The sequence below is a fragment of the Pleurodeles waltl genome, chromosome 4_2 (genome assembly GCF_031143425.1).
Source record: "Pleurodeles waltl isolate 20211129_DDA chromosome 4_2, aPleWal1.hap1.20221129, whole genome shotgun sequence".
Taxonomy (NCBI): domain Eukaryota; kingdom Metazoa; phylum Chordata; class Amphibia; order Caudata; family Salamandridae; genus Pleurodeles; species Pleurodeles waltl.
In genome coordinates, this window is record NC_090443.1 from 835,677,396 (window position 1) to 835,701,859 (window position 24,464).

The window sequence follows — 24,464 nt, forward strand, 5'->3', positions numbered from 1 at the left end:
CATTTCTATCAGAAGTATGGGAATGCTGGGTGGTAGGCATTCCTGCAGATTCATGTCAGAAATGTGAGGAAAGCTGTCATTTTAGCCAAAGTTTGATACTTATAAGGCATTCTGGGTAAGGAAAGGTAGTATCCATGCAAGTCACAGCACCTTGGACTCCTCTGGGTGTGTGGTTTTCAGAAATGTCTGGTTTTGGTAGTTTTCCCTATGTTCCGGCCAAGTATGGGCCCAAATACTACAGCCCCCCACTTCAACAGAAGGAGGCAATTTGAAATGCAAAATCTTGACTTTTCTTTCCTTGTTGCCTTGCTGTTGTAGGTAATAGATGAGTCCACACAATTTGGGTACCGTTTTTATTGGGGGATGTATAGGAACACAGAATAGTAGAATACATATGACTGTCATATGATTGAGCTCCATTTTTGGCTTCCAGATGTAAGCCAGCAAGAAAAATACATTTTTTTTTTTTTAGAGTAGTGCAAATAACCACTATTTGTAAACACATTGGCTTGGGAATAAGTTTTCCTGGCAGACACTTTTAATTCACTAGATTTTACCATATGAATTGATGCATGGTTGATGCGCAATCAAAAATCGTTGTAAGCTACATGCTTAGGTGTTGACTGAGTAGCACACATTTTTGGAAAAACACCAAACACTATATATCCCTGTGACCGTCTCAAGGACATAACAGCATATTACTTTTGTAAATGGGCATTAAGGCACAAAATAGGATAAAAACATCACCTATATCTATTTTTCCTACTTTTATTATTTTTATTGTTTCATTGATTAGTTTCTGTGGGAAAACGAGCGATCTACACAAATCTCTCCTTGCTGAATTCCAAATTTGATCCACTTTCCAAAAATTCATAGCTTTCAAATGTCACCCATCGGTTTCACACCTCTGTCCACCACAATCTGCAAAAAGGTAAAAACCACAAAAAATAGGAAAAATCGACTACCACGTGAAAAAACTTAGATGACATTTTTTTTTTTTTTTTTTACAACTCTGTTCCTGAATGCTGGGAATAGTATGATCTTAGCTCCGCAAACCTTTTGCTGACGCCATTTCATTTTCTCTGGTTTTCTTTTGTAAATACTCTTTCTTGCACATCACTTCTTTTTTTTTTTTTTTTCTCCCCCCGCCCCTTCAAAAAAAAAAACTATTGCTACATGTTGGCTATATTTTTGGTTCACTGTGTTTTGCTCCCTTCATGGTGATCCACAAACCATTTATAGCTTTAGAATCCCCAACCCATTTGGAGTAAAGAGGCATATTTGTCCCGGATACCTTTTGGAGACCTAGTTATGAAGGCCTAAGAAAAAAGAGCACCAAATATAGAAGAAAAAAGGCTCAGGACTGGGGAAGAGGATAGGAGGCAGAGTACTGGAGGCTCAGCAGTTAATTGGTTAAAAGGTCTCAGAAAGATTTATATATTTAATCGGCAAGGGTAATGTGGACTGGCGGTTCTTAATCTTTTTTTGACTTGTTGACCCACACTAAATCATAATTAAAATCCGGGGACCCCCTACTGAGTTGTTATTGGAAGCTGGGGGCCCCAGCCTACGACATTTCTATGATGTGAACCTTAAAACATTACACAATGCAAAAGCAAGAATACACAAACAAATGCACAAACAGTGAAATAGTTTGTGTAGTTCATAATCCGTTGTAGAAAACGTTTCTTCATGTGTCTATACGTTATAATTTAAATTTTTCAAATTGTATTTGTTTTGTAATACAGTCACAGACACCCTGACCACCAGACCAACAGAGGTGCTCGGACCACAGGTTAAGAACCACTGATGTATACTATAGTCTTCAATAGTTAGACAGCAGACAATCTCTTTGTTAGAAGGCTTTTGTGTGCAGTTGAAATAATATTTCTGGATCTACATTTTCCTATTGTAGGATTTTGGTGGTCCTATTCTTTGTCACTAGTAGTCTCGCTCACTTTGTCCAAATAAACAGTGTACATTCCTGTAAAGCATGCGGTCTTGCTTCAAAAGGCAGAGAATAACAATTTCTATTTGTTTTTTGTTTTTTAGATATTTATTACAGTATCAGGAGCCTATACCATGTGAGCAGCTGGTAACAGCACTGTGTGATATCAAACAAGCTTACACACAGTTTGGAGGTAATTAGTGCTGTGCGAATGTTATCACAAACATACGTGGATTAACATTGAAGACCTGTTGAAATAATGTATTTTTACTTTAAATGTTGCTTTCACCAAACGGGCTATCTGCCTTCATCAATATTGCTTATACCATACAATGAGATGCATATTCTATATATAGAGGTGCTTATGTTGTTTAGTTAGGTGCACATATCTTTACGTGCAAATATCTTGGATGAAGATGTGTGCAGGTTGAAACACATACTTCTACCAAACTAAGGGCCATATGTACGAACACATTTTCCCATTGACACAGAATGGGAAAAACCCTTTGCTACATCTGGCCCTAAATGTGTATTGTGTACTCCAGTGGGCATATTCTGAAATCGTTTGCACAGTCATTATGGAAATTTCCTTGTGCTATCACATATAAAATATATTAAAATATGCAATAAGCTTAGTAAAAACTGGGAAAAATATAACCTGATGGTGAACTATATATTGTGTAAAATGCTGAATTCTGAAAGGCACATTCTAAATACATTTTTAGAGATTGTTTATTTATATTGCACTGAGACAGTTATATTGAGTATCAAATCTGATGTGCAATTTACCAAACATGTCAGAGGCATATGGTCTCTTTTTTATTTGATTGGCTTTTAAAAGATTTGATGCTATTCTGGTGTTGTAGACCTGTTTGTTGTCCATAAAGACCGTGGCAATAATTGCTGTCTGTCTTCTCGCAGATGAGTTGCTTAGGCTATTTCAAGGGACTGATGGATGCCAACAGTGCTGGGAGTTGCAGGTCCTAAGAAATTTTTTACCTTAACAACAATGTGATTTACAAGGGACTTATGGCATTTCACAGCTTCTAAGAATTTTTTTTTTTGTGATTAGCCCAGATACGATTAGACATTTAGAAAGGTAATGCTATCAGTGAACGAAGTTGAAGTTATTGTAGTAGCGAGGTAGGAAACTCAGCATACCTTTTGAAAGCCGAACTCTGATTTTAGAGGCACATACAGTTGAGATCAGCTTCTTAAATGATGCCTGATAGTTAAAACATTCTATTATCCTTGATGGAAACGGCCTTTCTACAGGGTCACCCCCAAACTTTTTGCCTTCCTCCTTCTCTTTTTCTGACCTCATTTTTGCTGGCTTTAGGACTCTGCACACTTTACCACTGCTAATCAGTGCTAAAGTGCATATGATCTCTCCCTAAAGCATGGTGACATTGACTCCTACCCAATTGGCATATTTAATTTACTGCTCAAGGCGTTCGAGAGGCCAGCCCTAAATAGTATTCCTGCGCAGACTTCAGTATCGCATTTCTGCCCTACAAACCACTTAGCCCCTTAAACCCCGACCCTCTTTCCCAAATAGAAGTGTCTCCGTCTGTACCTCCTTTGCTACTCAAACAGCATGTGGGAGTCCTTCTTCACAGCCCATGTCTGCTTTGATCTGTCATTGTGAATACAGATTAACATGGCGTAAGCATCTTGCCCCCTCGCACACAAAGTCTCGGAAGGAAAGGGAAGAGCTTCAACAGTTCTCAAATCTTCTAGAATCTGGCCAAGTACCTTTTCCTTTAAACAGGGTAGAACGCCTGCGTAACAAAATGTGCACATCTGGTGTTTGAACAGGGGTTTGCTCAGGCTCCTGGAAGCAAAAGGGACTTTGTGATTGCCGGGATATCTGTTTATGTTGGTCCTTATAACTAATGTAATTTAGTCTAGCTGGTAATGTGCTTTATCTAGAAGCTTTCCAACTTTTAAAAACCTACATAGATTTCATCCCACCTGCATGGGTTGATGCTGGTTGTCATTTCTGACTCCACAACCTTACTGTTTATGCTTCAATAGTTCCCAGTATAGCGTATCTCATTTTTTGTGAAAATCTCTGAAACCCGAGTATGGCGAGAGGGTTGCTATCTGAAAATTAATTATATAATAAAAAGGGTTTCTGCTGGATGTGATGCATATATAACACACAGCCGGGCATCCTGTACTTGAACACTGTGAAGCCCTCATCACCCCTCCCACGTTAATTGGACACAAACTGTTAGACAAAAGATTTAAGAAAAAGTAATTATAGATTGATGTAAAACATGTGCTGACTCTAAGCGCTGCTACTACAGTGCTTAGTCCCACACACACATTTCTGGAAATGAATGTCACTCTTAATGCAGCACAAAAACCCAGAGTCAAGTCCGTCAGTATACCTCTTTCCTGCCCACTTTGCATGCAGAGACGGACCAGTTGATGTACCTCTGGTCTGTAGCAGCACTTGATCTTCACAGTGCCTAAACCCATTTGTGGCTCTGACAGTGTTTTTGAGTACTATTTAGTAACCCCTCTTCTCTTTCCCGTGTTTGGACACACACACTCACACTCACACTTTTGCCTGCCTCCCTCCACTTTTTGGACACTGTTTTTGCTGGTTTTTAGACTCTGTGCACTTTACCACTGCAAACCAGTGCTAAAGTGCATATGCTCTCTCACTTTAAACATGGTAACATTGGATCATACCCAATTGGACTATTTAATTTACTTATAAGTCCCTAGTAATGTGCACTGTATGTGCCCAGGCCTGTAGATTAAATGCTACTAGTGGGCCTGCAGCACTGGTTGTGCCACCCACTTAAGTAGCCCCTTAACGTTGTCTCAGGCCTGCCATTGCAAGGCATGTGTGTGCAGTTTAATTGCCACTTCGACTTGGCATTTAAAAGTACTTGCCAAGCTTAAAACTCCCCTTTTTCTACATATGTCACCCCTAAGGTGTGCCCTAGGTAACCCCTAGAGCAGGGTGCTGTGTGGGTAAAAGGCAGGACATGTATCTGTGTAGTTTACTTGTCCTGGTAGTGTAAAACTCCTAAGTTCGTTTTTACACTACTGTGAGGCCTGCTCTCTTCATAGGCTATCATTGGGGCTGCCCTCATACATTATTGAAGTGGTAGCTGCTGATCTGAAAGGAGTAGGAAGATCATATTTAGTATGGCCAGAATGGTGATACAAAATCCTGCTGACTGGTGAAGTTGGATTTAATATTACTATTTTAGTAATGCCACTTTTAGAAAGTGAGCATATTCTCTGCACTTAAATCTTTCTGTGCCTTACAATCCACGTCTGGCTGGGTTTAGCTGACAGCTCCTTGTGCATTCACTCAGACACACCCCAAACACAGGATACTCAGCCTCACTTGCATACATCTGCATTTTGAAAGGGTCTTCCTGGGCTGGGAGGGTGGAGGGCCTGCTCTCACACAAAGGACTGCCGCACCCCCTACTGGGACCCTGGCAGACAGGATTGAACTGAAAGGGGACCTGGTGCACTTCTTAGCCACTCTTTGAAGTCACCCCCACTTCAAAGGCACATTTGGGTATAAAACAGGGCCTCTGCTCTACCACCTCAGACACTTCCTGGAGAAGAAACTTGTAACCAGAACCTGCATCCTGCCAAGAAGAACTGCCTGGCTGCCCAAAGGACTCACATGACTGCTTTCTGTGAAGGACTGCTGCCTTGCTGTTGCCCTGCTGCCTTGCTGTTCCCTGACTGTGGTGAAGAAGTGCTCTCCAAGGGCTTGGATAGAGCTTGCTTCCTGTTCCCTGAAGTCTTGGGACCAAAAAGACTTCTCTCTTGCAACTGGACTCCTTGTGCGGTGAAAATTCGACGCTCAGCTTGCTAAAAGCGACGCACAGCCTGTTCTGCGGTGAAAAATTCACTGCATCCCGAATCAGGGGGCGACGCTCGACTTCACAAGGAAAAGATCGACGCGGCACCTGCGGTGCGACCGGAACTTCGACGCACAGCCCACCAGATCGACGCACAGCCGACCTGAGACGACGACGCCCGACTTCCAGAGGGGAAATCGACGCAGGGCCTGCCGTGAGGGAGAAATTTCCCCGGAACGACACAGAGCTTGTCAACAAGCCCAGGATTCCACGCACAGACCCCGGGACGTCTGGAAAACCCCGCAACCTGAAGAGGATCCACGACCGAGCACCGGAAATCGACGCCCAGCCGTCCCCGCGTGGAAACTAAACAACGCATCGACAGAGTGTTGCCCGAGAAATCGACGCACACCCCTTTGTTTCCACGCTTCTCCTCCTCTGCTGCTCTTTGCAGAGATTTTTCACTCAAACCAGGTACTCTGTGCTTGAAAGAGACTTTGTTTGCTTTTAAAAGACTTAAGACACTTTATATCACTTTTCAGTGATATCTCTACATTTTCTTATTGCATCTTTGATCGCTTTGACCTGCAAATATCCAGATAAACATTATATATTTTTCTAAACACTGTGTGGTGTATTTTTGTTGTGCTATATTGTGTTATTGTATGATTTATTGCACAAATACTTTACACGTTGCCTTCTAAGTTACGCCTGACTGCTCAGTGCCAAGCTACCAGAGGGTGGGCACAGGATAATTTGGATTGTGTGTGACTTACCCTGACTAGAGTGAGGGTCCTTGCTTGGACAGGGGGTAACCTGACTGCCAACCAAAGACCCCATTTCTAACTCGCAGCAAGATAGTATAGTTGTAAATGGGGGACCCCTTATCCACCTCTGTCATAGGGCAGCACCAGTCTCTCCCAACACACCCTGGGCCTATGGCCTTCCCAGGTCAATCGAATTAGTAAGGTTTTGATGGTTGAAATAAAGGCATTAGTGAGGGGAATCGGAATGTTAACGAAACAAGTAAAAAAAAAAAAAAACGGGGGGGGGGCGCACCATCTTGATCATGGCTATACGTCCATCATCGCTCAATTTGTGAGGTTAAAAGGTTGGTTGCAATGCCTTAATTCAGCAAAACTATCTGTTCCTTATCCCTATGTAACCAAATCCCCAAATAGCTAATGCGGCCTGCGTTCCACTGCAGAGGGGTAAGTGCATGTAAATCGTTTGTGGAGTCTGTGAAAACTGAAACAATTCAGTTTTCCCCCAGTTAATACAGAGCCCTGAACTCGCCAAATCTAGAGAGCTCCTGTATGAGGGGGCTTATGTTCTTTTCGGGGTTTCTGACGAAGAGCAATATATCGTCCGCATACAAGGAAAGGAGGGGACCAGTGGGGAACTGTGATCCGCTCTGAAGATGTTTTTTCTCATAGGTGGCGGACCAAGGGGTCCATAGCCATGATAATAAACAATAGGTGAAAGGGGACAACACTGTCTAGACCCTCTGGTAATATCAAACGGGGCCTTGTTGGAATCGTTGGCCCGAATGCAAGCCTGTGGCCAGGTACACAGTAGTTGTATCAAGGGTACAAAGCTGCGTAGGAGGCCCAACTTACGCAGTGTGGCAAGTATAAAAGGCCATTCGAGGCAATCAGATGCCTTCTCGGCGTCGAAGTACTGCCGCAGCAGGCACCTCAGGTGATATTCTGTGGAGCACTGCGAAGATGGTACCCAAGGGAGCACCAGAGTACAAAGACTCTGCAATGAAGAAATGATCTGTTCAAGCAGCAGGGACAAACGTGTGGCCAATATCTTCCCCAGTATCTTGGTATCAAAGATAACGGCGATAGGACATGCAATGTAAGGGATCCTTGCAGGCCTAAGAAGTAACATAACTGTTCTGCTTGAGGTGGGGGCACTGGGGCCTGTGAGGAGAGGGGGGGAGGTCGACATAAAGTCTGTACGGATTTTGCATACATCTCTAGAAGCTGAGGGCCAAGTATCTGCTTTACATTTTATAGAAAGAGCCCGCGAGGCCATCTAGTCCAAGGTGTCTTGAGCCTGCCAGAGCATCAATGGCTTGGATAATCTCTTCACAAGCGATGGGTTCACTGAGCAACTGTTGTTGGGAACCGAACAGCCAGACCATGGCAATCTCAGATAGATAATCGGCGAGAGCTGTTTCGTCACAAGGTCTCTGCGTGTTATATAATGCAGTATAATACCATAGCAATTCCTCTAGAATCTCTTTATTAGCCGAGCACCGGAGTCATCAGTGAGTTCTGGAATATCAGAACTGCCATAAGGGGGACGTAGGAGTAAGGCCAAAGTGCGACCCAGTATCTCCCCCTCCCCTTTCGCCATACTGCAGAGCCTTAGTGTACTTGCAGAGGAACAAAACCTCTTGCTCGGCTGTCTCCCTCAACTCCTCGAAAAGCGTATGTCGTCAGTGGCTTGGAGATCGGCCTCCAGGCAGGTGAGCGAGTTCCGAATTGACCTCAGAACCCTGGAATGTTTCGATCTAACAATGCTTTTAAAGGCTTCCCATAGAACTGCTTGGGTTAAGATAGAGGCCTTGTTCAGTTCACTATAGTCAGTGATGGAGGTACGAAGCTCGGCACAAAATGCTTCCTCCTTAAGAATCACACAAAAACTGTTCTCCATATTTAATAGAGACACCAGGAACATGCTTCGGGTACTAACGTGTACCGTTAACCAAGTGCTTTCAGAGAGATATTTTTCACACCGTCTAGTATCAAATGTAGCTATTACGTCAACAACCAAAAATATTTAGCTATTCATATTTTTGTAATAGTTTCAAAGAGATTTTTGCTATAAGACACACTTCATAAACATCAAGTGCTTCTCACACAATCTGCATTTCTCAGTATTGGGTCCAGGCAAATTGCCGTGTTCTATAGTAAGAATTAGAAACGAAAAATACAGTTCTTTCAAGGACTGCTGTGTTATCTATATGAAATGCATGCAGATTAGTGTAGCCTTGGGCATCCCATTTTGCTGTCAAACACGCAACTGCACTGTGAAGTCTAAAGTTAGTGATGGAAGGAGAAGGACTGGGTTCTGAGGCTGGAAACAGCACACATTCCTCATGACTGCCCTCCTCCCATTTCTGCTGCTGTCAGAGAAAAACAAACACTGTAAATTATCTATGTATCTAAGATTTTTCTAAACAGCATTACAGTGCCATGTGTGTGCCCTCAAAAGGTCAGTCAGTCCCATTGTAAGCTTGACACTTTATGCATATTCAGCGTTCTAGAGGCAGCCTTCTGCTGCTGGCTCAGGCAGTTGGATAAAAATCACAGCTGCTTGGATGGAAAGCACTACATCTGTGAAAATATGCAACATCTGCCCAATGAAAACATGAACTCCTGTCCACCAACATGTGGGTGGAGCCAAAAGATCTTTCTGCAGTACTCCTTGAAGCTTAGAATTAGATTCATCACATAAAGTCTTGCGACAGCTGCACAAATCTAAAACATAGGTCGTAGCCCAGTTAGATTCATTATGCCATAAAGGACTGTAACATTCAAGAGTCTGAGATCATTATCTATCGCAATGCCTATTTTATGCACTTTCACATGGTTAACCTCACTGTTCAATTGCAGGATGTTAATTCTCATTTCCCAGAGTTAGGTGGAGAATGTATTAATTTCCTATGCTACACTGATGACCTTGTAATTTTCTGTCAAGCTGCTGTTTTCCTACTTATGGTGCTCTGCTGCTAAGCAATGTATTATGACTCCAACTATCCCTTCATGAATGCCGATAAACCAAGGTTGAGCCCAAGACTAGATGGCACAACTTAAGTAAACTTCCTCTTAGTTATTTTGTTGTTATGCTTAGATAATTCTCAAATTAGAAACATCATATTCAAGAACGAGAGGAAAACAGCCATGCGTGCTCCTGATTTAATTTAATGTAATAATAGCTACAGGGTTGCTTCTTGTGCCCAGCAAATCAGATATTTACTTCTAAAGTAGGTTTGTCCATGTTATGTTGCACTCTTGCCCTCGTAGACTCCTGTGGCATTTTCTCCAAGGAAATGCTTGATTATTTTAGAAGTAGGGAGAGTGTCTGTAATCTAATTGGCAGTGCAGACCCTGGGCATGCTTTGCTGCTGCTTTTAAAGGTTTTGCTAAATCTAAGGCTACACTGGTGTTAGGTATCCAGCAAGCAACAATTACAGGCACTTTACTTAAAAAGCCTCTGTATGAATCCATCTACCTCATGCATGGGATAACATTGCGTTCCTAAATCTAGTTTTCGAGCCAGTGGTATAAGCAAATCAAGCTGAACAGTGGCGCAGATGAAATGTCATTATTGAGAAAACTCGGAGTTGTGAAGGTCTTAAAACTCTACAATCCAGATGTAGCTTTGCAATGTTAGTAAGAAGACTGCTTGCATCTTAATATTCACGGCTTATTTAAGGATGTCCTGCAGACATCATTTAATTTTATGTTGTTGAAGACTTATTGAGGACAATATAAGCATTAACAATGGGCATTGGGCCCTTGTTTGGTTTTCTTGTGAAAGTTACTTCCTTACTCATTCAATGGATTTGCTTCCTATTCACGTTTGTTCCTCTCCTTGAGCATTGTTCTTTACCATCGTTTTGATTGATTTGTATCCTTCCACTTTCATATTCTGAGACATACTACTTTTTCGTTCAGCATTCCATGGGAGAGCATGTGTTTTCTTGCTCTCACCATCTTGGGCTGATTCCTCACTCAGATCTCTGTCCCAACGTTCAGCCTTCACTTACTCCACCCCATCACACTTTTTTTAAACGGCCCCTCCCCCCCCCCTGTTGAACTTCCATCCCCTGCTCCTGTAACTGCATGTCTGCATTTCCTTTTCTATCTGTATATACCTCCACTATGCCACCCCTTCCACTATTACTCCCTCGCACCTCCTTAAGATGTGTTCCTATTTTGAGTGCCTAGCCGTTGCTTTTTGCTCCCAGAGACCACTCCTTTGTTTTGAAATTGGAATTTGAAATTCATTTTTTTTATTTTTTTTTATTTACCACACCAAGACGAGCTTCTGCCATTTTGGAATGGCCGCAGTCTGATGACATATGCATAAGCACAATTCACAATGCACAGGCTGTCATAGTTTGATAATGATGCCGAAGTAACGCGATTAACAATCTTGAGTTTCTGTCTGGCATTACTTCCTCTGCATTGACCATTGTATTCCATCCACTCTTTCGGACTTAGGTTATGGATGAATGTGAGCCACTGCCTAAAAGGAAATAGCATGCTTACCTCGAGTTGTGGTATAATACATTTGTGTTGTCTCTTCTTGCTCCACTCTTCACTGTTCAGCGCTGTTCAAGTATATTGCTGGTTTTGTGTGTGTTTTAACCGCTGTTCTGTTTGTAATTTTTTTTTTTTTTTAAATGCATGAACAATATATTTGTATTTTGCAGGCAAAAGGCCGTTTGGCGTTTCTCTGCTGTACATTGGGTGGGATAAACATTATGGTTTTCAGCTGTACCAGAGTGATCCCAGTGGAAATTATGGTGGATGGAAAGCGACTTGCATTGGTAATAACAGTGCTGTAAGTATTGTGTTGATGCACCCGAGAGAACATCTAATAGATTAATATTATATAGATCTTCAAAATGAAAATGCCTTCTTTCATTTGATCTTAAACCTGAACGAAAAGGAAAGGAGCCCTCTTTCTGTAATTTAGCTATAATGTAGTCACTGTTTTACAGCCAGCTGTTTGTTAGAATATCTTCTCAGAGGTAAGTTTCAGTAACTGATCATGAAGCCTAGATTTGTGCCTTCGGGTATATGTTCGCTAGTTGAAATTCCTTTGCCAGCTTGAAAAAAAATTAAGTTTGTATATACCTGTCATGTACACTTCTAGCTTTCATGAGCCATACTGTGATCTGCAGCTGGTGAGTGGGAACCTAACTCTCAGGAGAAGTGTTGTGCTGCTGTGCATATGCACAATTTGTCCACCTCACTTGGATTGAATGTGTGGAAAGCGCAGAAGCTGTGACTGACTAAGCACTGTAGCCTTTTTTTTTTGGGTGGGGTGAAGGGGTGGATCCAGCAGGACCCAGTCTTGTTCTTTATTGGTGGTGCTAGGTTGTCATTTTAACTGAGGCACACTGAGACCATCCAACCACCGCATAAGCTCTACTGTGGGTTCTTATCGCCATTCATTGTGTCTGCCTCGATGCAGTGCCACAGTGAGTGAAGACCGTGACCATTGCTCTTAAATGCATTCGATTTCAGTTCTGTTGTCTTTTTAACTATCAAATACAATGCATTAGGAGAGTTAGAAAAAATTAGTGTTGTCACTTAAAATTTGGAAGTAGACCTTTTATTTTGTTCACCTACCTTTTTGTCCTGACATCTGTATTGTTGTTCTAGAACAATTTGACAGTATGCCTCACGGGTCTTTCTCCAGCCCCAGTCCCCAGTCTAATAATGTCATTAGGGAGGGCTTCAGCTATAATGTATGCTTCGGCCAGTGCAGGGTTGTCTGAGATTTTCTTTAACAGTGAAGGGGTACCTGCCAGCGTTTTTCATAATTTTCACAAGCACTGTATGTTACCATTACATTTATGTAAATATATTCAGGTGATTTAGCAAATGGGGTGCTTTGCAAATCCCTCATACACTGACTTCATTTTTTTCCAGGCAGCTGTTTCAATGCTAAAACAGGACTACAAAGAAGGAGGCATGAGTTTGAAGGATGCCCTTGCCTTAGCAGTGAAAGTGTTAAACAAGACAATGGATGTTAGTAAGCTGTCTGCTGAGAAAAGTAAGTACATTCTACAGGTATGGTTGTACTAAGGACATATGATAGGAGTAGATGGTAAAATTAGGAAGAGGACGAAGTGGTTAGACGGCAGAGGGTTCTTACACATGAGTTAGAAGCTTACAGACGGGAGCAGGTTCAGAAGCATGAAAGGGGCTGATCAGGGCATGGAGGCGGTAGGAGAGGATAGAGTGGCACAGTGGGTTTGGGTCATTCGAATGGGTGCAGAGAGGAGGTAAGTGGTGGCCTCTAGATTAGAAGGTTGAGAGGGTCCAAATGGGACAAAGTGATTAGGGTGGTATTCTTGGTATGGGTTACAGAGGAGGTAATGGGACAGTGGTGTTAGGCAGGGTCTGGAGGTTAAAAGGAATTCAGAGGGTAGGGTATAAAGAAGTTAAGGAATGGCAAAATAGCAGTTAGAGGAGGAGGAAGCCTAAATGAGTAGGTGGGGTTAGCAGCTGTAAGGAAATGCCTCCTTGGCATGGTTACCCCCTGACTTTTTGCCTTTGCTGATGCTATGTTTTGAATTGAAAGTGTGCTGAGGCCTGCTAACCAGGCCCCAGCACCAGTGTTCTTTCCCTAACCTGTACTTTTGATTCCACAATTGGCACACCCTGGCATCCAGGTAAGTCCCTTGTAACTGGTACCTCTGGTACCAAGGGCCCTGATGCCAGGGAAGGTTTCTAAGGCCTGCAGCATACCTTATGCCACCCTAGGGATCCCTCACTCAGCACAGACACACTGCTTGCCAGCTTGTGTGTGCTGATGAGAACAAAACGAGTAAGTCGACATGGCACTCCCCTCAGGGTGGTGATAAGTCACCCCTCTAGTAGGCCTGACAGCCCTAAGGCAGGGTGCACTATACCATAGGTGAGGGCACCAGTGCATGAGCACTGTGCCCCTACAGTGTCTAAGCCAAACCTTAGACATTGTAAGTGCAGGGTAGCCATAAGAGTATATGGTCTGGGAGTCTGTCATACACGGACTCCACAGCACCATAATGGCTACACTGAAAACTGGGAAGTTTGGTATCAAACTTCTCAGCACAATAAATGCACACTGATGCCAGTGTACACTTTATTGTAAAATACACCCCAGAGGGCACCTTAGAGGTGCCCCCTGAAACCTAATCCAACTACCCGTGTAGGCTGACTGGTTCTAGCAGCCTGCCACACTCGAGACAAGTTGCTGGCAACATGGGGAGAGTGCCTTTGTCACTCTGTGGCCTGTAACAAAGCCAGCACTGGGTGGAGATGCTATCACCTCCCCCAGGCAGGAGCTGTAACACCTGGCGGTGAGCCTCAAAGGCTTACCCCCTTTGTTCCAGCACCGCAGGGCACTCCAGCTAGTGGAGTTGCCCGCCCCCTCCGGCCACGGCCCCACTTTTGGCGGCAAGGCCGAAGGAGATAATGAGAATAACAAGGAGGAGTCACTGGCCAGTCAGGACAGCCCCTAAGGTGTCCTGAGCTGAAGTGACTCTAACTTTTAGAAATCCTCCATCTTGCAGATGGAGGATTCTCCCAATAGGGATAGGAATGTGACCCCCTCCCCTTGGGAGGAGGCACAAAGAGGGTGTACCCACCCTCAGGGCTAGTAGCCATTGGCTACTAACCCCCCAGACCTAAACACGCCCTTAAATTTAGTATTTAAGGGCTCCCCTGAACTTAAGAATTTAGATTCCTGCAACTTACCGAAGAAGAAGACTGCTGAGCTGAAAACCCCTGCAGAAGAAGAAAGAAGACTCCAACTGCTTTGGCCCCAGTCCTACCGGCCTGTCTACTGCCTTCTAAAGAAACCTGCTCCAGCGACGCTTTCTCCAGGACCAGCGACCTCTGAATCCTCAGAGGACTGCCCTGCTTCCAAGAGAAAACCCAGAGAACAGCGGCCCTGTACAACAAAGACTGCAACTTTGTATCCAGAGGAGCAGATTTAAAGACCCCTGCAAATCCCCGCAAAAAGCGTGAGACTTGCAACACTGCACCCGGCGACCCCGACTCAACTGGTGGAGAACCAACACCTCAGGGAGGACCCTCCGGCGACTCCGAGACCGTGAGTAACCAAAATTGTCCCCCCTGAGCCCCCACAGCGACGCCTGCAGAGGGAATCCCGAGGCTCCCCCTGACCGCGACTGTCTGACTCTAAAATCCCGACGGCTGGAAAAGACCCTGCACCCACAGCCCCCAGTACCTGAAGGATCGGAACTCCAGTGCAGGAGTGACCCCCAGGAGGCCCTCTCCCTTGCCCAGGTGGTGGCTACCCCGAGGAGCCCCCCCTTGCCTGCCTGCACCGCTGAAGAGATCCCTTGGTCTCCCATTGATTTACATTGCGAACCCGACGCTTGTTTGCACACTGCACCCGGCCGCCCCAGTGCCGCTGAGGGTGTACTTTTTGTGTGAGCTTGTGTCCCTCCCGGTGCCCTACAAAACCCCCCTGGTCTGCCCCCCCGAAGACGCGGGTACTTACCTGCTGGCAGACTGGAACCGGGGCACCCCCTTCTCTCCATTGAAGCCTATGCGTTTTGGGCACCACTTTGAACTCTGCACCTGACCGGCCCTGAGCTGCTGGTGTGGTAACTTTGGGGTTGCTCTGATCCCCCAACGGTGGGCTACCTTGGACCCCAATTTGAACCGCGTAGGTGGTTTACTTACCTGCAAGAACTAACATTACTTTACCTCCCCTAGGAACTGTGAAAATTGCACAGTGTCCACTTTTAAAACAGTTAAATGTGTTTTATGTAAAAAGTATATATGCTATTGTGATTATTCAAAGTTCCTAAAGTACTTACCTGCAATACATTTCAAATGAGATATTACATGTAGAATTTGAACCTGTGGTTCTTAAAATAAACTAAGAAAAGATATTTTTCTATAACAAAACCTATTGGCCTGGATTTGTCTCTGAGTGTGTGTTCCTCATTTATTGCCTGTGTGTATGTACAACAAATGCTTAACACTACTCCTTTGATAAGCCTACTGCTCGACCACACTACCACAAAATAGAGCATTAGTATTATCTCTTTTTGCCACTATCTTACCTCTAAGGGGAACCCTTGGACTCTGTGCATACTATTCCTTACTTTGAAATAGTGCATACAGAGCCAACTTCCTACAGCAGCTGACAAAGTATGGAGTGAAGAAGGGGTGGGAGGTAGTTGTAGGAGAACAAAAGATACTTGAAATGTAGGAGTCTCAGTAGGAGGGAGCAGAGTAAGTGAAGGGGGGCTGGGTAAGGTGGGAAATAGACTGAACAGGTAGCAGGAAGAGGAGGGTTAACATACAGAGTGAGGTAGGAAGGGAAGACACTAGAATTAATTGGTAGGATGAGGGAGAGCAGAGCATTTACTGAGGGGTTAGTAGGAGGTTGAAAGCGACAGATCATTCTGTGAAACAGTTGAACACGCATGTATGTTGAGACAAGATGCAGAGCTTTTCTGTGGCATGGGACATGACTGAGTTTGAGACCATTTGGAATGCTTTTTGGTTCAATATTTGGTGTTCTTGCATACAGCGGTAGAATCGCAATCTTCTGGGAGTAGAAGAAGGAAGATGCAAATTCTAGCAATTATGTTATTAGGAATCCACAAAAAAGCATCAGTGGTGCAGTCCAGAAGGTTATGAAGCTTCCAAAAACACCAGCTGTTTAAAATCCTGTGGGTTCATTTGATGTACCCTTTTCCTGAGTGATCCAAACACATATGAAACTGGTGCCCTAACTTGTTCTTGGGCTCCGCTCACATACTTATGTAATGTGTGCCTCGTCCTAGGCTAGTCGAAAACCGGATTTGTCACCTGGAGGGGGCGCACAAAGCATGCCTTCCTTCCTAATATGGGACTACTACTTATGTCCTTGGTTGTTAATGTAAAGTGATGGTGGCAGCATAACAGTTTTTTTGTGGCTTATGGTACTTACCAGACCTTTTAGTTCGGTTCAGCTGGAGTAAAGTTCAGCTTCTGTGTGACACCCATAGCCTTTCACTGACATCATGTGTCTGTTATACAGTTGGTAGTAAGAATCCATGTTGTGGTGAGAGGATAGTTGCTGAGACCGGCATGATCAATTTTCGATTATCTCTGGTTTAACATGGGGCACAGGATGTAGGTGGGAGTACAGCTTTTGCAGACAGTGGATGTGTATATTCTGGATTCCTTGAACTCAAGGGAGGACCCTAAACACTGAAGTCTGGGGCAGATGATGGAAACAGGGCTACCCTTAAAATTCAGTGAGGATCTTTTATCAGGGGATTGTTGAGTCCTTTCTGAACACTTCTGTTTTGGTTGATGGTAGAAGAATGGAGGAGAGTCTGTAAACTCTGTTTTAGAAGTATGAAAGTTTCTAGGTAAGGCCTGCCCTTTTGTCTTTCTCAGAACGTTACAGAGGTTGATGACAGCCAGGTACAGAGGTTTCACAATCTGTTATGCTTATGTTCTGGATAATTCTGTTTGGAGTCAGCACCATTACCACCTGCTGTGTGGTCAATCAGCTTGCACAGAGGCTGTGTTTGCCAGAAAATTAAATAGAAAGGACCCACCTCAAACTGGTTCTTGGAAATATGATAGTGGACCAACTTCCCCAGACTTGAAAACCAGTATAAAGACGGGCCCCAAACCACCCCACATTGTTTTATTTCCACGTTCTTCTTGACCAACAAAGGGAGTGCTCTGCAGATTACTCAGAGAGCTACTGTGACCCAGGGCTAATGTCTGTCTGTCTGACTGCCAGTCTACCAAACATGAAGGGGCATCAACTGAAGTCAGAGTAGCTTACAGAAAAGCTGTGGATTTTGCAAAATGAATCCCATTTTCAGATTATTTTTTCAACCGTCGAAAATGGAAGCACACTGGAGTAGCTCTGAAGAATCTTTAAAGATTTGTAGAGAGAACAGAGAAAAGGTCACCCAGGTGGTGAGGACCATGTGGCCAGAGAATGCAAAGAAGAGGGGCAGCTAAGGGATATGGAGAATACTCCCTTTAAATTCGGTCCTAACTGCCAACTCCAGTTCGCGCTGAAGGATCCAGTAGCCTGTAACATGTGCTTCCCGAAGGATCACAGTGATGAAGACTGTGAAGCCTGTACTGAATTCTCACCAAAAACTCACACCCACAGACCACAAGAATCCCTGAAGGACCTGCGCCTCTCCAGTGATGATGAGGAAAATGGCAAAGAGGCCGACCCAGCACAAAACGAAGAGTCCGAGTCCAAAGGGAGCACCGTCATGGGAGCAGAAACCACAAATACAAAGGTGGTGAAGGATGCCGAAAAGACCAAGCAGCAGAAGGTAACAAAAAATCCTAAAGCCTCTAAGGCCACCTCAACGTTGAAACACTCAATGACTGAAGATCAGCACAAACATAAGGAGTTGACTGGTCCTGACTAAAAGGACACCGATTTTGGGGGGTGGGGGGGGGGGGGTCAAACCTTTGAACCAGCCTTTGATGCCAGAAGGGGCCAAGGAGGTAGTGAAGGAATAGAACAAGGAGGCAAAGGACAAAGAACCGGCTGCCCCGCCTGACCTTTCTCTCCTAGTGAGATAGCTCAAAGTCTTGCATGCAAAAAACTACGGGCTTTCCATAGTTGTGGTCTAAACTGGTGGGATCGCAGGCAATATCTCCATAGCTGGTCTGTTTGCATATGTAATTCCTCCAATAGAGTGCGAAAGTGTTTGGCGTCCTCTTATATAAAGTTGATCTACAGTAGTGATCTCTTTGGAGATCAGTCCCTCCCACCATATCATTAAACTTCCAATTTGTAGAGCTCTGTTCAAATAGATGACGATGCCAACTTTATAAAGGAGTAGATTAAGTTAAGCACTTAGGAATTGCTTTCCATGCCAGTATGTTTGTCTGTACAACTGGATTATTAGTATACAAAATAGGAGGCTTTGCCAGATAGACATTTTTGTAGCCAATATCACAAGCCACGCTTATCAAGTCAAATCCCAAGACTGCCCATTGTGCAGCAGTTTTTAATCAAGGGGACTTGTTAGCTAGATTTGAGAGCTGATATGCTAAATAGTAAGATTCCATGTGTGGCATTGGTGGGCCCCCAAACAGCTTAATTGTATGTAATTTATGGACTTCAAATGTGATTGCGGCTATCCCCATATGAAAGAAAGAGCACAGCGGTGTGTTTGCACTATAACACTCAAAGAGTGTACTTTGGCTAAATTCCGAAGAGATACTTGAATTGTGGCGTTGTCACCATTTTTGTTGTTTAGACCTGTCCCCCAAAGGGACCATTGGAGATGTAACCATTGGGCTTAATCTTTTTTTTTTTTATTTACTTTCCATTAAGGGCATAGGACTATCCTGTCGCTGACTGCCTCTTTCTCTTCTCCCTTTAAGCTTGAGGTGGCAAGTGAATATATACAGTCTGGTTCTCTGTGGTGCTCTCCTCTTTCACTCAAAAGAGTACATTTTCATAAAATGTGGAGAATGGTTGTCTGTCGTGCAGGTAGGGTTTTTCTACAGTGTTTCTGGTTATTTTCAGTTGGTCCACTAGATGCCTCCATGCTTTTTCCCCTTGCTTGTAGTGGTGCTGTTGAAGAGATGCCAGTGCATTTTCAACAGAAGTTGCGGAGAGGAAGTTGAGAGAATTTGGTCGGCTCAAGGGACCGTAAGTCTTCCACATAAAGTCTGTTGAAAGACTTGACAAAAGGTTCAAGTCAGGATTGTTTCTCCAATGTACTACTTGTATGTGGCCTTATCTTCCCTCATTAGGCTCAATGTCAGTGCTTTTCTTGTTACCCTCAGCATCTGTGTTGATGGTACAGACCCCTTGTTTTCCAAAAAAGTATGTTATGATTTGCTCATGCAGCACATTATTTTCAAATGAAGCTTGTGTCTAAATACAGTCATCTCCCAACATTGGTGAGCTGAGGTGATGAGGACCACAGGGGAGTGGTCCAATAGGGCACCTTCTAGTATGTTGCACCAAAGAGCATCTTTCATGCAGGAGCCTATTACAATAAATTAGTCTATTCTTGATTAGGAAGGAAGATACATTCTTTTTCAGTGGGAAGATAAATTATTTTTCAGTGGGTTGCAATAGTCTCCAGAAGTCTATCATCCCATGGTCACCTATTACATCCCCATCAATGTTTTGTTATTTTATGCATCGGGTGTGCCTGTGCATTCCAGAATGGAATCAGGTGCTAGATTCCGTTTCTGACACTTAGTGTGGTAGTCCATCTGAATTTTGTCAATATTCTAAAAAAAACGGTCTGAAAACTAATCTTGGTTGCATCTGGTGCCTAAAGAGAACAAACAGTCAGTGGTCACTTGTAAAGGAAACATAAGCAAATGTATGTCTACCTTCTGGGTCGATCCAAGTCTTAAGGATTCTATATGGCAAGGTTTTTCTTGGGAATGTGGTCACTCCAAACTTCTTGGTGCAGGCAGAGGCTGGTTTGCAGAAAGGAAAGGATGGCTTTTTTAGAGTTACTGGATGTGACCTTTACATAGATCCTTTTCAGCTTGTCTGAGTCTTTCTGAATGAGATGAGTCTCCCGTTGAAGTGATATGTTTGCTCACTTGGAACAAAGATATTAGAGTAACTTTTCCTTTTTGTATAATGTCCCATTCAGGGAGCCTTACAAGTAAGAAGAACATTGAGGGGTGTTTGAGGAACCCTGATGTGTGGCACTATCTGGTCTCAAGTGGATAAAATAGCGACATTGAGTGCAAAGAAAGGAGTATGTTGAGGTTGTGGTATGGGAGTGTGATAAAACTTGTAAACATGAAATAGAAATTTGCAATGCAATGGGTCTTGCGTTTGCTGGAGTTAGGGCTGTTAGCACTGAAAGTTACTAACTGGACATTTCTTGCCACACAAACTGAAAATAAAAAGTAAAACAGTTCACATATGCGAGGCAATTCAAAGCGGTACCGTGAGCGTGAAGGAGATGCACACAAATAAAAAGAAGTTTGCTTGCAGTCAATGTTATCAGCAAACGTGCAATTATTCATGTAACAGGGTCGGTAACAAAACCACCCTTTGGAGGGACAAACTAAATGCATTTGCCAACGAAAAGAACGAATTTTTGAAAGGCAAGCCCACGAACGAGTGATGGTGATGGGTGTGCGGTGGGCATGGTTAAAAGCCCAAATACATACCAGCACGTTTGAAAAAGCAGCACTTATGCGCTGCTATGCCTGACCTAAAAAGGGGGTGAGCCAAGGCATCACAGTTCCAGAGTTCTGAAACCCAGCTCAGATGACAATATATAGTGCACAAGAGGCAAATCAAAAACGGTTGTCTTGTTAAAAATGTGGTTCGGGAGTCATTGTCAAATCCTCATTGTGTTGTGAACCAAAAGAAATCGAGCAGCCCGACAGCATTAGAGCACCAGTACGATCACCAGCGTCATATTGCGTCAGGGACACGTGGTGTGGAGAACCAAAAAGTGTATCCAGTCTTTGTGTGGACCCTTGACGTAGGTGAATGAGAAATATCCAAAACGGTCAGCTGAAGTGGGGATTCCGTTCTAAGACCCCTTTTCCAGCAGACTTAGTAAGACTGTCTGCAACTTCAAGGCTTGCACCTAGTCCTTCTGTTAACAGAGAATTGCACGGCAATCTCTTCTGCAGGAGTTCTAAGATGAGTTTGCTGCACCAGTTTTTACCCACAAGCATCTGCTAGCGTCTTGCCATTTTAACCATTGTCGTCTTCATTTCCCTGCCTTTGTTGTGGCTGATGCCTCCATCTCAGTATAACGTGCCTACCAGCTTCACAGATACCGGAGAATCCACAGCTTGCAGGTGCCACTCTGGTCCTACATTGTGCACATTTCCTATGTAATACACTAACATTCCTATCGATTCCAGTTGCACACCCAGCCCACGTTCCCATTGTGCACTCACCATGTTCAAAATAGTTAGGCTGGAAGCATGTTTCAGCCTGGAGTAGCTGGTTGGCAGGTCACACTGCATTTGCCGTTCTACCCTAATGCTGTCAATTCACTTAGTTGCCTTTTTTTTTAGTGATCATGAAGTCCGTTAATTTCCAGATTTGTTTGAAGTTTCTCGTGTGCCAGTCTGTGGTGGCTTAACTATGTGTAGGTACTCTCCCTAAATATTAATCCTGACTCATTTGAGAACAAAGTGCAAAAAGCCTTTTATTTTTAAATGCAAACCAAAACATTGCCCACAGATGACACCTGAGCCATTTCAAAGGGTACATTTTATAAACTATGAAAATGGCTTGTGGCCTTATCAGTGTCCTGCAATAGCAAATCCAGTTCATTTTTGTTTTAATCTCCTTGCCTCCAGGTTACTTGACGGTTTCATTTTAAAATAACATGTCTTAAGAATGATCTAGCCCCAGCTATGAGCCAGGTGAAATCTATATCAGAAAAACAGCCAGCTTCCTCTGCAAGAACAGTGCTAGATTGATGTAGAAGGTCACTTTGCCTTTGCAAAATCACTGTGCAGGGAACATGCTTTTGGTATTAGCTCTATATATGCACCAGATGGAAACAAACTGGACTTTTCCTTAATACGGGGATGACACTGGAATATAACATAATAAAATAATACAGTGAGTAGACTGGAATATAACACCTGACCCTATAATATTTTGATTAGGTCAGCCCATAAAGGGAAGATGGACAGATAGATTTCTGCTTACAGAGTTAAAGGCTGACCATGCTCTCACAGAAGCACGGTGCTTCACACTCACTCTTTTCGAGTGTCTTAAACGGATTCCCTTTAACTTTATCATTAATTTGCGGAATTCAGCTGCTGCTATTTTTAATATGCTGCTGCTAGTTTTGATTGATAGTGGCTGTTCTCTCTCAGCAAAACGGAGTGATGGAGCTACCACCAGCCCAGCTGTGTTGTGAATGCATGATGCAGTATTTTGGAGCTTCCTTGCTTGTGGAGCTGGAGCTAGAATGATCTTTGACATTCAGCTCAGTCTACACATATGTCCAGCCAGTCTTCTATTGCCTCTGGTACCTCTTCAAATGGGCACTTATAGTGTGTCTTGCCATGCAGCCTGCACCTCCTGTGGACAAGGATCTGTTAATGTTGTCGATGAGGGTTTATTCACGAACATGCCCCTTGAGACTGCAGTTGATTCGTAAGTTATCCTATGAGCCACCACTCGTGGATTTGCTGGCTCCAACAACATCTGGCACAATGGACAGTGCTACCTGTAGTTCAGTCTGCATCAGTGGCTTCTGCATACGTTTGCTCCGTGGATCCTTCTGCCAATACCTTGATCAACTTGCAACTTGCCAAAGTAGAGTCCTTCCTGGTCTCAATCTCCTTTGATGACTTCAGAGTTATTTTGCAAGAACATGATTATTGTTAGAATTTGGATTTTTGCTTTTTCTCAAAAGTAAAATGTGACACCAAATTGCCATTTAATCCGGCATGTCTGTTGGCCTGATAGGCTTGTTGACTTAGACAGTGTCTTTTATGTATGTTTTTAACTATGCTTCTAGAGTTTTTTTACGCTTTTATTAGCGCATTTTTAACATTGGGACTTGGACTTTGCACTCTTGTTCTGGCAATAGGGAAGGGTGTCGCGGGTCCATTTTAGTTGATCGTTAGGGCACAATGATAGCTTAGCTTAGGCTTGTGCCCCTTTACCCAGTTATTATGCTCTGCATTCCTGTATTCATTTTTATTATTTTTATTATTGCTTCTTTTAGTGGCATTGTTTTAATTTAATTATCAGATGCTATTCAGCGAATGCTTCATCATCAGTGCTGTGGATGACATATTTTACATCATGTTCTTTACTTTGGAATCACAAGAACAGAATGCGAGGCACATAGAATAATATTTTGTATTGCTGGCCCCAAGACTGCGTAAACAATCTGGTTCTTAGGTACATACTGTGCATGAACATAAACATGTCCTCTATAAAAAACATCTTGTAGGACAAAGAACATTAGAGGGTTCCTGACAGAATTTCCCTGCATACTGCATCCCCGTTTTTGGTTGACTTCAGCCTTTGTGTCTCCAAGGATCCTGATCTGGAGACTGGTGGTCTGACCTTGTACCATGGTAAGAGGGGTGGGGTGTGCTTCTCATGGACACTGTACGGACAGATTTGGCTTACACCACCATGCTCTCTCTCAGGGGCTAGAGAGTAGGCTTTAAGGTAGGCATTATTGTATGCTCATATTATGACAATATCATGGGGTTCATCTTTACATCTCTAATTTTCCCAATCCTGATTTTGTTATTCCCCATTATCCTAATCATTGCAGCTTATGTGGTTTATCATAGATTGCAGTCTTTTCACTAAATGTATTGAAAACTGTCCTGCATCTCATGTGGAGAGAATAGGGTGAGGCTTGTTTCACCACGATTTTCACTGATGCAAGGCTGCCACATATCACGTTTACCAGTTGGGTTTTAGTGAGATGCTGCTAGTGCACCAGAAGGGTTTGGCCAACAGCTGCCATCTGCTGTGGGAGTGACTCAGTTACCTTCAACACAGAGGTGCTGCTGCCACAAACCGAGCAGTCTCTGCGGAGTACAAGAGTCCTTATGACACTACCTGACAGATAGACAATACACCTTTTTATCTTCCATTCATGAGGTAGAATCATAGGTTGAGTGCTTCCTTACTACTAGCTCTCTACATTCCAACTTATCCCAGTGCTCAATAATTGACCATGGGGTATCTGAACACTCCTTAACCAGACTAGATCTTGACTTCAAACTACAAAATCCAAATACATCTAGATGCACTTTGAAATACAATCATCCTAACAACTCATAGACTACAAGACAGACACTTTTTGATCATGCATGGGTAATTTCTGGATATCTCGGGAGAAGTCAAATAAGCCATGTTATTTGGAATCATTGACCAGATAACTTTTCCTGAAATACCTAGAATGAGTTAGCATT

The 24,464-nt window shown here is 43.5% G+C and overlaps 1 protein-coding gene across 1 annotated transcript in view; it reads left to right on the top strand.

Annotated features, from left to right (window-relative positions):
* The window catches only part of PSMA4 (proteasome 20S subunit alpha 4), a 56,139-nt gene that overhangs the window by 30,726 nt on the left and 949 nt on the right, over nucleotides 1-24,464 (top strand). Inside the window, exons 6-8 of the mRNA XM_069232562.1 lie at nucleotides 2,053-2,141; nucleotides 11,249-11,379; nucleotides 12,477-12,600. Coding sequence (XP_069088663.1) covers nucleotides 2,053-2,141; nucleotides 11,249-11,379; nucleotides 12,477-12,600 — 344 coding nt within the window. The remainder of the gene's footprint in view (nucleotides 1-2,052; nucleotides 2,142-11,248; nucleotides 11,380-12,476; nucleotides 12,601-24,464) is intronic.